The sequence below is a fragment of the Rana temporaria genome, chromosome 6 (assembly GCF_905171775.1).
Source record: "Rana temporaria chromosome 6, aRanTem1.1, whole genome shotgun sequence".
Lineage (NCBI taxonomy): Eukaryota > Metazoa > Chordata > Amphibia > Anura > Ranidae > Rana > Rana temporaria.
Genome location: NC_053494.1, coordinates 26167002 through 26181571, shown reverse-complemented (window position 1 = coordinate 26181571; position 14570 = coordinate 26167002). Strand labels below are relative to the sequence as shown.

At 43.2% G+C, this 14570-nt stretch overlaps 1 protein-coding gene, 1 long non-coding RNA gene and 5 other non-coding genes across 9 annotated transcripts in view; 6 read left to right on the top strand and 1 right to left on the bottom strand.

The window, feature by feature from the left end:
- Positions 1–68: 68 nt before the first annotated feature.
- LOC120943281 lies at positions 69–10900 on the top strand. Of its 3 annotated transcripts, XR_005750281.1 has the most exons (11): positions 69–163; positions 3546–3619; positions 3815–3939; positions 5391–5465; positions 5660–5791; positions 6866–6940; positions 7133–7250; positions 8504–8581; positions 8776–8843; positions 9662–9682; positions 10674–10900. It is a non-coding gene; the product is annotated as an uncharacterized LOC120943281 (long non-coding RNA). The 3 variants fall into 3 exon arrangements; XR_005750279.1 differs by lacking the exon at positions 9662–9682; XR_005750280.1 differs by lacking the exons at positions 5391–5465; positions 5660–5791; positions 9662–9682 and having other exon boundaries at positions 70–163.
- On the top strand, positions 3655–3735 carry LOC120944577. Its single transcript, XR_005750439.1, has one exon. It is a non-coding gene; the product is annotated as a small nucleolar RNA SNORD60 (small nucleolar RNA).
- Positions 5501–5583, top strand: LOC120944579. Its single transcript, XR_005750441.1, has one exon. It is a non-coding gene; the product is annotated as a small nucleolar RNA SNORD60 (small nucleolar RNA).
- On the top strand, positions 6976–7056 carry LOC120944576. The gene has a single exon (XR_005750438.1). It is a non-coding gene; the product is annotated as a small nucleolar RNA SNORD60 (small nucleolar RNA).
- On the top strand, positions 8617–8697 carry LOC120944578. Its single transcript, XR_005750440.1, has one exon. It is a non-coding gene; the product is annotated as a small nucleolar RNA SNORD60 (small nucleolar RNA).
- Positions 9727–9802, top strand: LOC120944575. Its single transcript, XR_005750437.1, has one exon. It is a non-coding gene; the product is annotated as a small nucleolar RNA SNORD60 (small nucleolar RNA).
- A 1913-nt stretch (positions 10901–12813) lies between the features above and the next one.
- The window catches only part of RAB26 (RAB26, member RAS oncogene family), a 273302-nt gene continuing 271545 nt past the window's right edge, over positions 12814–14570 (bottom strand). The window contains exon 9 of the mRNA XM_040356489.1: positions 12814–13630. Coding sequence (XP_040212423.1) covers positions 13528–13630 — 103 coding nt within the window. The 3' untranslated portion in view covers positions 12814–13527. The remainder of the gene's footprint in view (positions 13631–14570) is intronic.

The following is a 14570-nucleotide window of genomic DNA, read 5'->3' as shown; positions in this document are numbered from 1 at the left end:
GCGTGAGAAAGAGCGCCCATTGGCTGCATTGGTGGAACGTGACTCGCTATTGGCTGCATTGGTGGCATGTGACTCAGACGTCCAATGGGCACGCTGCATTCGGGGGCTATATAGTTAGCGGAGGCAGCGTGCCAGGTCTTTCTGTGTGTGACTATCTCTGCAGGTAAATGTTTATGGCGGTTTATGGCCCCAGTGATAAGATAGCGTGCTGCTGGCGGGAGGACAGGCTGCTGTGTGCCGGGGAGTCACACCTCCAGCTCGGTGTTTGCGTGCCGTACACCGAACATGCCTATTTATTCGTTTTTTTTATTTTTTTTTCCCTAAATTGCATGTACACGTCACGTGTATGTTCAGGGCCCGTTCTCACCGCAACTGCGCATGTCTGACTACATTTATTATATGCGTTTAATGTGCGTTTTTCTACGTTTTTGGGCTTGGCTTTCCGGTTCACCCTGCAAAACGCACTCAAGATTTGTTCCAGATGTGTTTTTTTTTTTTTATGCATTCTGTTGCTTTTCTGCATGCATTTCTTGTGGTTTCCCCCCCTACTGTGTTCTGGTGCGTCTTTGATGCATTCTGGTGCAATTTTGATGCATTTTACCACATTCCAGTACAGTCCAGGATAAAATGGCGCATGTTCTACCTTATTTTTTTCTGCTTGGTAACCATATAACTTTCCATGCACGTTTGATGCAAAAAAAGAGAACGCACAGGACTGCATGTGGTGTGAAGTGGCGCTAAAAGGGGAGTGATGTGCTGCGGGATGCTTTGAAGTGCGTTTGTGGTGTGGGGGGGAAAATGCTGCATGCTCCACATTTTTTGCAATGTGAGTTCTGCCCATAGGATTGCCTTGATTTTTGGGCTGTCTCTGCGTTTAAAAATCGCATCCAGCTGCTATCAGGATGAAAGGCCCTCATGTTGGCGTTGCACCCCAGTGTGGGGCAATGCCGCACTTTCTGCACATCAAGGCACTGCGATGGTGCAACTTCAGCTCATTGGAGTACTTTGTTTTTTTTTTTTTTTTTTTTTTTGCGGTTTACAAATGCATGTGGCGTGAGGGCAGGATCAATGCGTTGTGCAGATTCCTGTGAGCTCCCATGCATTTTTCGGGCTGCCTATTTATTTTAGGTACTTGTATAGCGCTGTCAATTTATGCAGCGCCTTACATGTATATTGTACATTCACATCAGTCCCTCCCCCCCTCAAGGAGCTTACAATCTAAGGGCCAGATTCACGTACCTGTGCCACAACGTATCCCGTTTACGTTACACCGCCGCAAGTTTTCAGCGTAAGTGCCTGATTCACAAAGCACTTGCCTGTAAACTTACGGCGGTGTACCTTTTAAATTAGGCGCGCTTCTGTGCCGGACGTACTGCGCATGCTCCGTTTTGAAATTCCCGCCGTGCTTTGCGCGAAGTGACGTCTTTTTTTTTTGAAAGGCGACGTGCTTAACGTACTTTCATATTCCCGGACGTCTTGCGCAATAAAAATGTTTTTTTTTTAAATTCGACGCGGGAACGATGGCCATACTTTAACATGGCTCGTCTAAAGTTATGCCATGTAAAAACAGGCTTAACTTTGCGACGGGAAAAAATGACTAGCGACAACTTGATGAACGTGAAAACCTTCGTGGATCGCCGTAAAAGCTCATTTGCATACCCGACGCAGGAAAACGACGCAAACTCCACCCAGCGGCGGCCAAATAATTGCAGCCTAAGATCCGAAGGCGTACGAAGCCGTAAGCCTGTCGGATCTTAGCCAAAAGCCGTCGTATCTTGTTTGTGAATCACAAATTAAGATACGACGCGGCAAATTTGAAAATACGCTGCAGTATCAGTTGATACTCCGGTGTATCTCGTCTGTGAATCTGGCCCTAAGGTTCTAACTTATACTAGGGTCAATATAGATAGGATCTGATTAACCTACCAGCGTGTCTTTGGCGTGTGGGAGGAAACCCATGCAGACACAGGAAGAATATGCACATTCCAGGCAGATGGTGTCATGGTCGGGATTTGAACCAGCGACCCTTTGCCACTAGGGGAAAGTGCTACCCACTACACCACTGTTTTCTGATGGCTGAGAAACCACCCACTGTCAGAGCACTTGCATAGTGGGAAGCATTACCTTATCGGCACTGACTGGTTAAAGGAAAGAAAATTGCATAATCTCTAGCCAGCCTTAGAAATTCATTTGTTTTTTTCATCCTGCGCCTTCAAATTTTCTTGTCACTAGTTAAAAACTACAAATTTGTTAGAATTTCAATCTATGGCTGGATAACCTCCTGCAGAGTTGCCTCTTGCCGGGTTAACATTCAATGAGGAGCTTGCCCAATGTACAGTATATATTGGGCAAGCTTCAATATATTGGAGACCTCCTAGGAAACTTGTGGAGATGGTGGGATGTCGCTTGGCTGTACAGCATTCCGGTAGCAAAGCAACAAGTTTGACTTGATGTAGAGCTGCGCGATTAATGTCAATCGTTATCGCGATCTTTTTCCCGTTGCAATTCTTGACACAGGGTTTCACATCTTTGGCATGAAAATAATTTTCTCTCTGCACTTTGGTATGCAAAGAATTTCCTGTCTGCTCTCAGCCAAAAGTCAAAGTCTGGGCAGCCTGCCAAGTTTTGAAAACATTCTTTATCAGTGGAAAGTTAAGTCTAAACATTGAATCACATTGACTTGCATCAAAGGAATAAACTTCTTCTGTATGTAAATTAGAAACTTTAACCACTTCAACACCAAACCTTTTTCTGACAGCTCTTCAAGTTAAAATCGTGTTTTTTTTTTTTTTTTTTTTTTGCTAGGAAATTACTTAGAACCCCCAAACATTATTTTTTAGTAGAGACCCTAGAGAATAAAATGGCAGTTGTTGCAATATTTTATGTTGCGCTGTATTTGCGCAGCAGTCTTTTGAAATGCAATTTTTTTGGAAAAAATTACTTAAATGAATAAAAAAAAAAAAAATTAGCCAGTAAAGTTAGCCTTTTATTTTATTTCTTTATATAAATGTAAAATTTTACGCCGTGAGAATCGTGATCTTCATTCTAAGCAAAAAATCTGATTCTCATTTTGGCCACAATCGTGCAGCTCTAACTTGATGCCTTCCATTTTGTACACATTTGTCTTCCCTTTGCATCGCCTCCTTTCTGTTCAGTCACTAGGAGTGAAGACAGTCATGTGTAAGTTCCAAGTCCCTTTAAAAATGACCATACGCTGATCGCAAGGTTTTTTTTTCTGTTGAAGTGACATGTTGGGAAAGTTCTCCAGTGGTCAACATTGGCAGGAACTGCAGCCAGGGTACATTGTCTTGGCGAGGTTGGATTCCTCCAAACACGTGTGGATAGAAGAATCTGTTGGCTCTGGGTTCTGTAGGACGGTACATACATCAGCTGTGAATTGAATGGTTTGCATTTACTTCTACATTACAGCAACAAAATGTTCACAAATGTACTTTAACATGACAAGTGTAAATGAGGCTTTTTTTTTTTTTTTTTTTTTTTTTACCATTCAGTCAATTAAACTTTCTTCATTGCTTTCTTTTCAGATAAAACATGTCTGACCCGGTACTTGGTACTATGCACGCTCTCTATGGCATTTCAAAGGACCCTCCATGATCAGGTGAGTTTAGTTCCCCTGTATCTTATGTTTGGTGTTGCCCATGATGTACCCGAAATTCTGACACCTCATATGAAACTGTTAAACAGCTTCGTGATTTTCTTATTGGGCTGAGGCAGCTGCCAAATAAAAATGTTACATTCCATCATGGTGGACTAGTAATGGGTTGTATTAATGGCTTGTTTTATTGTCTTGAAGGGCAAAAATATTTGGTGTGAACACATCAATCTCATAGACGCATCTCTGCATGGAGATATCTGGAAGGAAGACTGGAGTGTAAATGCAACACCATCTCTGCATGGCGATATAGCTGGAAGACCGTGGTAAGTGTTGGTGACTGTAGCAGTAATCTTAATTCTTAATCGCTTAATTTTTGTTTTTTTTACTGCACATGGTTGCTTAATTTTGTTTTGGGTACATTCTAGCTACCTGTGGCATCTTTGTCCCCCATTCACACTTCAGTGGTTTGGAATTGCTTCCAAAAGCTGTACATTTCCATTCTGTAATGTGCTGTTGCTCAACGCCCAGAAAGTACAGAAGCTTCTTTGGGACATGATTGCTTTTTGGCAGCAATGTGCAATTTTTGCAACAGTCTTCTAGTAACTAGCTTTCTGTTGTCTGGGGGGGGGAAGCTTGAAAAGTAGTATGGGCGGCACAGTGGTGTAGTGGGTAGCACTCTCGTCTAGCAGTAAAAATTGTCACTGGTTCGAATCCCAAGCATGACACTACCTGCTTGGAGTTTGCATGTTCTCCCTGTGCCTGCGTGGGTTTCCTCCCACCCTCCAAAGACATGCTGATGGGTTAATTGGCTTCTGTCTAAAATAAAAATTGCCCCTAGTATATGAATGCGAGTTGGGGACCTTAGATTGTAAGCTCCTTGAGGGTAGGGACCGATATGAATGTAAAGGGCTGCATATATAAGTACCTAAATAGTATGGTGTGTGTTTTTTTTTTTTTTTTGTTATATTTGGGTGAATACAGCTCTGATGCTGCATCTGTCCCCTGGCGTCTGCACTGAAAACCGAGCCACTGGCTCGGACCCCACACCTCCCCAAGCAAGAGCAATGGTGACTGTCGGCATCGCTTCTGCTATACTTCTCTGTGCTCATTGGAGTGCTGGGGTGGGGAGCAGCTAGCTGAGACTGCTATCAATCATGGCAGCTGGTAGATCCCAACTTGGAAGTCGGGATGACTGATGGCAGTGACATCGGCAGAAAGCGGACTTTAGACCGCTCTCTGTTGAAAACGGGTCACAGGAGTGCAAAACAAATTGCACTCCTGTGACTCGTAGGAGAAGCTCAGGCTGGATTTCTTAGACTAAAATGCATACAAGAAAGCGGTTGAAGACCAAAAACCAAATAAAACTGATCGTTCAATTTCCCCAATCTGTTCCCTCTTTTGTTCAGTCACCAGGAGTAAAGACAATCAGTGTAAGTTCCAAGTAGCTTGCATGCATTGAAGGGACATTTAGCTTAAATGTGTTGAAGGGACATGTTGGGAAAATTCTCCATCCAACATTGGCAGGAACTGCAACAATGTCTTGGTGGGGAAGGATTCCTCCAACCGCATGTGTGGATGGGAGAATCTGTTGGTTCTAGGTTCTGTAGGGACAGTGCATGGATACATAATAAGCTGTGAATTGAATGGTTTTCATTTACTTCTGCATTAAAGCAACAATGTTCACAACTCTACTTTAATATGGCAATTGAAAAACAAAAAAATTTCTTCCCAACGATTCAGTCGTTAAACCTTTTCTTCATTGCTTGCTTTTCAGCTAAAACATGTCTGACCAGAGACCTGGTACTTTGTACAATGCAGCCTCTGCATTACAAGGACCCTCCATGATCAGGTGAGTTTAGTTCCTCTGTATCTTATGTTTGGTGTTGCCTATGATGTACCTGAAATTCTGACACCTCATATGAAACTGTTAAAAACGGCTTCATGATATTCTTATTGGGCTGAGGCAACTGCCAAAGAAATAGTAAGCATCCCATTGTGGTGGTCTAGTAATGGGTTGTGTAAATGGCTTGTTTTATCTTGCAGGGCAAAGATTTGGTGTAAATGCATCAATCTCATAGACGAATCTCTGCATGGTGCGTTCTGGAAGACTGTAGTGTAAATGCAACATCCATCTTGTAAACCATTTCTGCATGGCGCTATACCTGGAAGACCGTGGTAAGTGTTGGTGTCTGTAGTGGTTGTCTAAATTCTTAATCACTTTATTTTTGGTTGTACTGCCCATACTTGGCTAGTTACTCTATTCTTTAGCATCAAGCCCTGTCTGTAAGCTGGTGGGGTGGACTTTAGGGTGTTATGACTCCAAGGAGTCGTCTCAAAATGCTCAGTCTGCACAAATCTTTTTTAGAAAGATGCTCAACTTCTAGTGGGACTTTAGCCAAACAAGTGTTTGGACGGAGTGGCTATAGAACCTGTCTCGGTCCCTGCTGGGACGACTACCCCTCACTGCCTGTCTGTAACAATCTAGGGAGAGGAAAATGGTAATTGAAGTGATGGCAGCCACCACTGATATTTCTTGTTGGTCTGGCTTCCTGTGGCATCTTTGTCCCCCATTCACACTTCAGTGGTTTTGAAGCATTTCCAAAATCTGTATATTTTTCGTGCTATTGCTCAACGCCCAGAAAGTACAGAAGCTTCTTTAGGACATGATTGCCTTTTTGGTCCCAGTACACTTGTTTGGCAGCAATTTGCTTTTTATTTTATTTTTTTTGCACCAGTTTTCTAGTAAATGGCTTTCCATTATCTGAAAAAAAGCTTAAGCCTAAAATGCTTACAAGAAAGCAATTAAAGACCAAAAACCAAATAAAACTGATTTCCAAAATCTGTTCCCTCCGTTTTTTGTTCAGTCACCAGGAATAAAGACAGTCCTATGTCACTTCAAAATGATGACCATACACTGATCAATGTTTTTTACTTCTTTTTTTTTTTTTTTTAAAGACCTCTGTTGAAGGGACATGTTGGTAAAAATTCTCAATCTGTCAACATTTGGCAGGTACTGCGACAATGTCTTGGTGGGGGAGGATTTCTCCAACCACATGTGTGGATGAAAGAATCTGTTAGTTCTAGGTTCTGTAGGACAGTACATGGTATACATCAGCTGTGAATTGAATGGTTTGCATTTACTTCTGCATTACAGCAACAATGTTCCCAACTCTACTTTAATATGGCCTTTTTTTTTTTTTTTCTAACGATTCAGTTGCTAAACCTTTTCTTCATTGATTTCTTCATCAGATAAAACATGTCTGACCAAAGACCTGGTACTTGGTACTATACACCCTCTGCATTACAGGGACCCTCCATGATCAGGTGAGTTTAGTTCCCCTGTATCTTATGTTTGGTGTTGCCCATGATGTTCCCGAAATTCTGACACCTCATATGAAACTGTTAAACAGCTTCATGATTTTCTTATTGGGCTGAGGCAGCTGCCAAACAAATGTTAAGCATCCCATTGTGGTGGTCTAGAAATGGGTTTTATAAATGGCTTGTTTAATCTTGCAGGGCAAAAATATTTGGTGTAAACGCATCAATCTCTGCATGGTGAGATCTGGAAGACTTCGTGTAACTGCAACATCCATCTCGCAAACCATCTCTGCATTGCAATATCTGGAAGACCGTGGTAAGTGTTGGTGTCTGTAGCGGTTATCTAAATTCTTAATTTTATTTTTATTTTATTTTTTTGGTATTGCTGCACATACTTGGTTGGTTACTCTTATTTAGCATCAAGCCCTGTCTGGAACCTTAGAGTGGAAGGATGCAAGCTGGTGGGATGGCTGCAGCATTTTGGTTGGCAGGGGGACACTCCCAGGGGTCATAGCAAAATTCTCAGTCTGCCCAAAATATTTTTTTATAAAGACGCTCAACTTCTAGTGGCACTTTGTCCAAACGCTTGTTTGGCTAGAGCAGTGTTTTTCAACTCCAGTCCTCAAGGCGCACCAATGGGTCATGTTTTCAGGCTTTCCATTATTTTGCACAGGTGATTTGATCAGTTTCACTGCCTTAGTAATTACCTCAGCCATTTCATCTGAGGGAAATCCTGAAAACATGACCTGTTGGGGCGCCTTGAGGGACTGGATTTGAGAAACACTGGGCTAGAGTGCATGTAGAACCTGTCTGGGTCCCTGCTGGGATGACAACCCCTCACTGCATGTCTCTAACAGTCTTGGGAGAGGAAAATAGTGATGTGATGACAGCCACCACTGATTTCTTAATTGGATACATTTTTTGTTTTGGATACATTCTGTGTGTTGCCATCCCCATTCACACATCAGTTTTGAAGTATTTTCAAAGCTCTAAGATTTTTGTGCTGTTGCTCAACACCCAAAAAAGTACAGGAGCTTCTTTGGGGCATGACTCCTGCCAAACAAGCTTACTTGGGACAAAGAGGCCATGTGCAATTTTTGCACCAGTCTTCTAGTAACTAGCTTTCCATTGTCTGAAAAAGTTTAAACCTAAAACTCGAACAAGAAAGCAATGAAGACCAAAAACCAAATAAAACTGATAAAGTTCCAAGTCACTTCAAAATAAATGACCATACATTGGTTATAGACATCTGATGGGACATGTTGGTTATAGACATCTGATGGGACATGTTGGTTATAGACATCTGATGGGACATGTTGGGGAAATTCTCAATTGGTCAACATTGGCAGGTACTGCGGCCAGGATACAACCTCTTGATGGGGGTGGAAGAATCTATTGGTTCTTTAGGACAGTTCACACGTACTTCAGCTGGGAATTTAATGGTTTGCCTTTCATTTCTGCATTAAAGCAAGAAAATGTTCACAACTCTACTTTAACATGACGATTGATCCTGTCCATTCAGTCGATATGAATATTTGGCTAAACTTTTGTTCATTGCTTTCTTTTCAGATAAAACATGTCTGACCAAAGACATGGTACATTGCAATACAACAGAAGATGCATAGTACTAGGACCCTCCATGATCAGGTGAGTTTAGTTCCCCTGTATCTTATGTTTGGTGTTGCCCATGATGTTCCCGAAATTCTGACACCTCATATGAAACTGTTAAACAGCTTCGTGATTTTCTTATTGGGCTGAGGCAGCTGCCAAACAAATGTTAAGCATCCCATTGTGCTGGTCTAGTAATGGGTTGTATAAATGGCTTGTTTATCGTCTTGCAGGGCAAAAATATTTGGAAATTCATCAATCTCATAGACCATCTCTGCATGGTGATATCTGGAAGACCGTGGTAAGTGTTGACTGTAACAGTTATCTAAAATGTCTTTTTCATTTGTTTTTTTACTGCATACTTGGCTAGTTCTATGGCTACTATATTTGGGGGTGGGTGACTCTCAGGTTATCTAGAAATGCCCAGTCTGAACAAAATCTTTAGAACTATGCTGAACTTCTAGTCGGACTTTGTCCAAATGCTTGTTTGGCTAGAGTGGATATAGAACCTGTCTCGGTCCCTGGAGGGATGACTACCCCTCACTGTCTGTCTCTGTAACAGTCTAGGGAAAGGAAAATGGTTTAAATGATGGCAGCCGCCACTGATTTTATCATTGGACATTCTAGCTACCTGTGGTATCTTTGTTCCCCATTCACACTTCAGTGATTTTGACGCACGGGGGGGTTTTATTTGATTTCCCCCCCTTATTTTGTATGTTTGCCCACTGACAAATGATCAGTCTATAATTGTAATGGTAGGTTTATTTCAAGGGAGACGGAATAAAAAAAAATACGGGGAAAAAATGAATTTCGGCCGCTAACGGGTTAAAAGCGCCGCAAAAAATGGCGGTAAAGCGCTGCTAAAAATGGCGGCCCTTTACTGGCCACCGCTGGAGCGCTTTTAGTGTAAAAGCACTCTTGGTAATTTTATTTTTTCTTGGGAAACCTCTAATCTTGCTGCAGCTGCTCTTTTTGGGGCCCACTTATGGTAAATGGAGACCAGTATTGTATATTGAGGCTAACACTGTATTAGCAGTATGACTGCTAATGACATGAAGCTTTGGTATGGCACTGTATGTATGAACCATAGCCAGTGTTGTCTGTAATGACTGAATGAAGCTGGTCGTGGTTTGTAAAGAGGTAATAGTTTTATCTTGTAAATTATATTGATTTTTTGTAATGAGAGCCAATGATGATGCATTAAACTTTCTGACACCTCATCTGAGCACTCTGGTGCTGATATGATTTTATCTGAGGCTCTTCTAATATCAATGTTTCTAGATGTTGTAAAATGAAACCTTACAGACAGTTTCTCCATTACTGCTGTGGGGGGGCTGTGCCACTGTCCTGGAATTGGCAGCACACTTAAAGCGGAGGTCCACCTAAATAAAAATATTAAAAGCCAGCAGGTACAAGTATGGCAGCTGCTGACTTTTAATAAATGGACACTTGCCTGTCCAGGATACCTGCGATGTCGGAAGCCGATTAATTGCTTGGCTCTCGGCTGCCATCCTCTGAGGGAGTCAGGAAATTAAGTCTTGTGGCTTCACTTCCTGGTTCCCTACTGCACGAGTCGCGCTGCGCGTCCTCTCTGGTCCCTGCTATCTTCTGGGACCTATGTCTTTCCCAGAAGACAGCAGGGGAGTATGGCTTGGGCACCGGACGTGCCGTAGATCACTGCGGTGAGCTATGCCAGGAAGTGGGAGCAAATACCTGTATTACACAAGTATCTGCTCCCCCTCCCCCTGAAAGGTGCCAAATGTGACACCGGAGGGGAGGAGGAATCCAAAAAGAAGTTCCATTTTTGTGTGGAACTCCACTTTAAAGGATGGATTTCTGCAGCAAGGGGTAATTGATATTCTAAAAGCTTTATTTGCCCCTGCTCTGGCACTAGGGTACAGTCAGCTTTTCTGCAGAATGTGGCCAGTCAATAGTCTTTATACATAGTAAGAGGAAGCCCAAGCATTATTGAATGTCTAGTCATGTTCAGGGTGCAATAGGTGACCAAGCTGTACAATTGGCTTTCTTTTAATTCTAGCGTCTGCTAAAACTGTTGCCTATGTTTTTGGTTCGTAAATCAGTAAGATTGTGTAGAAACAGCTGTTAATTGAATTCTTTGTCTTCTCCCCAGGAGTTGATTGGAGTCTGATATTATGGAACTGATTGCCGGAGCTAGAGACACAACGAAAGACTGTTAACCAGCTAATCGCCTTGCTACTCCAAAGGCAGCCATGTTATAGGTGAACCTGGTTTGCTGGTCAGTTAAATGGAACAAGTTGGCAATGGAGGCTCTGCTCCAGCTGAGAATTTTTTTTTTTTTTGTGGTCATTTCAATAAACAACTTTGGCATTACAAGCATACCTCTTTATTTTGAAATGTTTTACAAAATTATACAGTGAACACTTACTATTGTAATTTCTATCACTACAGAATATGAAACGGTGGAGAATTATAGAAGCAGATCCTTTCTGTCTGCTGTACAAGTCCTGTGCAGTTGCTTTCCTCTTGCTGCATTTGTAAGGCCCCTTTCACACGGGCGGATGGATAGGTGTGGTTATCTACCACACCTGAACTCGCACAATACATTCCTATGGCCCCATTCACACACTGCATTTAGCAATGGTTTCGTTGCATGGGGTTTTGTGCAGTTGAAAAAAAATTTGACTGTGTCCAGGACCAATTTAGCGCAGGTAATTGCAGTGTGTGTGTGTGAGAGATTTCTCCTCTGGATAGCAGCAATGAGGAAAAAACGGAGTGCATCAGAAATGGCAAGAATGTTCTACCACCTCTGCATGTAAACGCTGCTAATCGCAATGTACAGCTGCAAGTGATCGGTGTGCCTGGAGTCTTAAAATGACACAACATGCTTTATAACAGCGGTAGAACAGCCACCCGTGTGAAAGGCCTAAAACACTTGTTTATGGCCATCCCACTAGTTGAGTGGAAGCCAACAGAAGCTATACTGATGCAGCTTGCGTGTGATTATTTTGAGGTAATACATATGGGGTTTTGGTGTCTTCTGTCTGCATTGGCCTGTTCCAAACTGTTGGGGCCAGTTCACACCAGACGCAGTTCCGTGTGCTTTTTCTGCACAAAATGCATGCACAGTGTTTTCCATGTATTACAATGGCTCTAGTTCACACATGCAGTCAGTTTCCGGTCAGTTTCTGCATCGGATACTGACTGCATGGTGTGAAATGGAGCCATTGGAAAACACTGCATGCATTTTTAGTGCAGAAAAAAAATGCACACAATTGTACGGAACTGCGTCTGGTGTGAACTGGCCCTTAAAGGAGTTGTAAAGGTACAATTTTTTATTTTTTTCCAAATAGCTTCCTTTCCCTTAGTGCAGTCCTCCTTCACTTGCCTCTTCCTTCCATTTTTGCTTTTAAATGTCCTTATTTCTTCTGAGAAATCCTCACTTCCTGTTCTTCTGTCTGTAACTCCACACAGTAATGCAAGGCTTTCTTCCTGGTGTGGTGCTCCCCCTTGGACTACAGCAGAGTCAGGATGCCCACTAACACACAGCTCCTTTCTCTGCACCGTAAAGAGCGTCCTGACTCCCCAGTAGTCCAAGGGAGGGGGGTTAGCACGACACTCCACACCAGGGAGAAAGCCTTGCATTACTGTGTGGAGTTACAGACAGAACAGGAAGTGAGGATTTCTCAGAAGAAAAAAGGACATTTGGGGCTCTTTCACGCAGGCGGACCCTATGTCTGCTTTTCATCACTCTGTGTATGTATGAAAAAGGGACATACACCGGTCCCTATGAGATTGCGGGTGTCAGTGGATGAACATCCACTGACACCCGGTTCCCCAAGACTCTGATTCTGCAGACAGGAAAACCCTATTTTTCCATTTGTGATCGGATGAACACTGACAGACGGTCTGTGTTCATCCGATTTCCCCCCCCCCCATAGGGGAGAGCGGAGATTTGACAGGGCGGTCCCTGCACAGCCCTGTCATTCGCCGGCTCAGCGGGGATCAAAGAGCGATCCCCGCTGAACAAGAGGAGGTTCCCGGGGTGGATCATCGCGTATCCGTCCTGTGTGAAAGGCCTTAAAGGCAAAATGGAAGGATGAGGTAAGTGAAGGAGGACTGCACTAAGGTAAAGGAAGCTATTTAGGAAAAAAAAAAATATTGTACCTTTACAACCCTTTTAACCTGCAAGCTTCAGGTTTTAAGTTGACTAACCTAGAACTGAATTGAAATTCTTGTACGGGTAAACAAGGCAGCCAGTTGCCCATAGCGTCTGAATTCCATACGGCACCTTTTGGGTGAGAGGCCAAAGTGCTTTATTAATATGCTGTGGCTTACAGAAAGGCTACCTTTACTTTTAAAGCAACAAGTACAACAGAATCCAACCTAAATGGTTTTGCATTGGAACACCTACACACAGAGCTTCTCGTCTTAACGGCAAAATATATAGAAAAAGCCCAGAAGCTTCTTGTTGGGTTCTGGAGCTGCAGATGCATGTGTGGACAAAAGGACACCCAAACCTTCATCAGTGGATGTGACGATGGCTTGCTCAAGAAAACCTGCAAGCATGTGCAGCTCTGGTCCCTGAATTATCACGTCGGTGCATTCTGTGAGGCAATCTCACCAAAATTGAATACATTCATTGAGGTTTTTGAACACAACGCCCCAGAACAGTCAGATATGTACATATAAATTGTAGCGCTGCACAGCTGTACTGTAGTTTTATATAAAACAGATCTTTATGTTCAGATGTGGTATACAGTAAATATGTTATCCTTATGTACAGCTTAGTGGCCAACTGTGCAGAATCAGTCTAGTTGTTTAGATGTCCTTTTGTTGAACACATCAGATTGCTACCCTCACAGATACAAACACAGACATGCACAGAGAATGCTCTTCCACAGAATAAAGGGGGCTGTGCTGGGTGGGTTCTTGAGTGACCCCCGTCCTTAGTGGAAAGGCTGAAAGTTCTCATCAAGTCTTTGTACAGAATCCAGGTGGCAGAATCAGGACTTGCAGCATCCCGAGCCTTTGACTTCCTTCTTGACGTAGTCATGGAGTTTAAATTTTGGCTCGTTGGGGAGCTTCATGGACCTGTGTTTCAATTCTCTGTTAGGGGGGGAATAAAAAAGTCATGTTAAATATTGGTTTTAAAAAAATGGTTAAAAGTACTGGAAACGAATTGATGGGACGGATGAATGGCCTATTTCAACCTTGGCACCCCCAGATGTTTTGGAACTACATTTCCCATGATGCTCAACTACACCGCAATTCACTGGACGAATGGCCATGCAATTTTTTTTTTTTTTTTTTTTTAATAAGCATGCCCTTGCAATGATGGTGAGCCTTGGCACCCCTGATGGTTTGGAATTACATTTCCCATGATGCTTATGCACTTTTCAGTGTAGCTGAGCATCATGGGAAATGTAGTTCCAAAACAGCTGGGGTGCCAAGGTTCTCCATCACTGTCCTATTCCCATCTGATCCCTAGTGGTTTATTTTCTCACTTGGTTTTGTGTACCATGCAAGTCACTGCTGGAAATGCTTCTACTGGTCATCTGCTGCTTCTTTATGTGTGATTAGTAGGGTGCTGGTCCTCGGGCCAGCCCTGAACGTCTTGGGAGTAGGTGGACATGGCCTTCTGGCTTAGTTCGCCTGCTCTCATGGGGTCTCCCTTCGGGGGAGCCTCACCAAGGAGGGTTCTGTCTCGGCAGTCCCTCCAAGGATGTTGGGTCCATGCCGGCTTTGGCTACATGGGCCTTGTTGGGTTCATGTGGCTTCGGCTGCATGGACCACTGACTACCTCAGTCCCTGTCAGGAGCCTTGTGCCCCGGGGCCCTCTTCGGAGGGCCAATTGACGTATGCACCCGTCACAGGTTTTTGTTGCACCTCCTTATGTGTGTGCACTTTTTTCCTGCACCGGGTGAAGTTTTTGGGTTGTGTTTTGCACGCCACAGGCTTTAAAAAAAAAAAAATCTGCTGCTTCTGTATGGAGATAATACCATTCATAGCTCTAGAGCAGGGGGTCTGCAAAAGTTTCAGGCCCTTT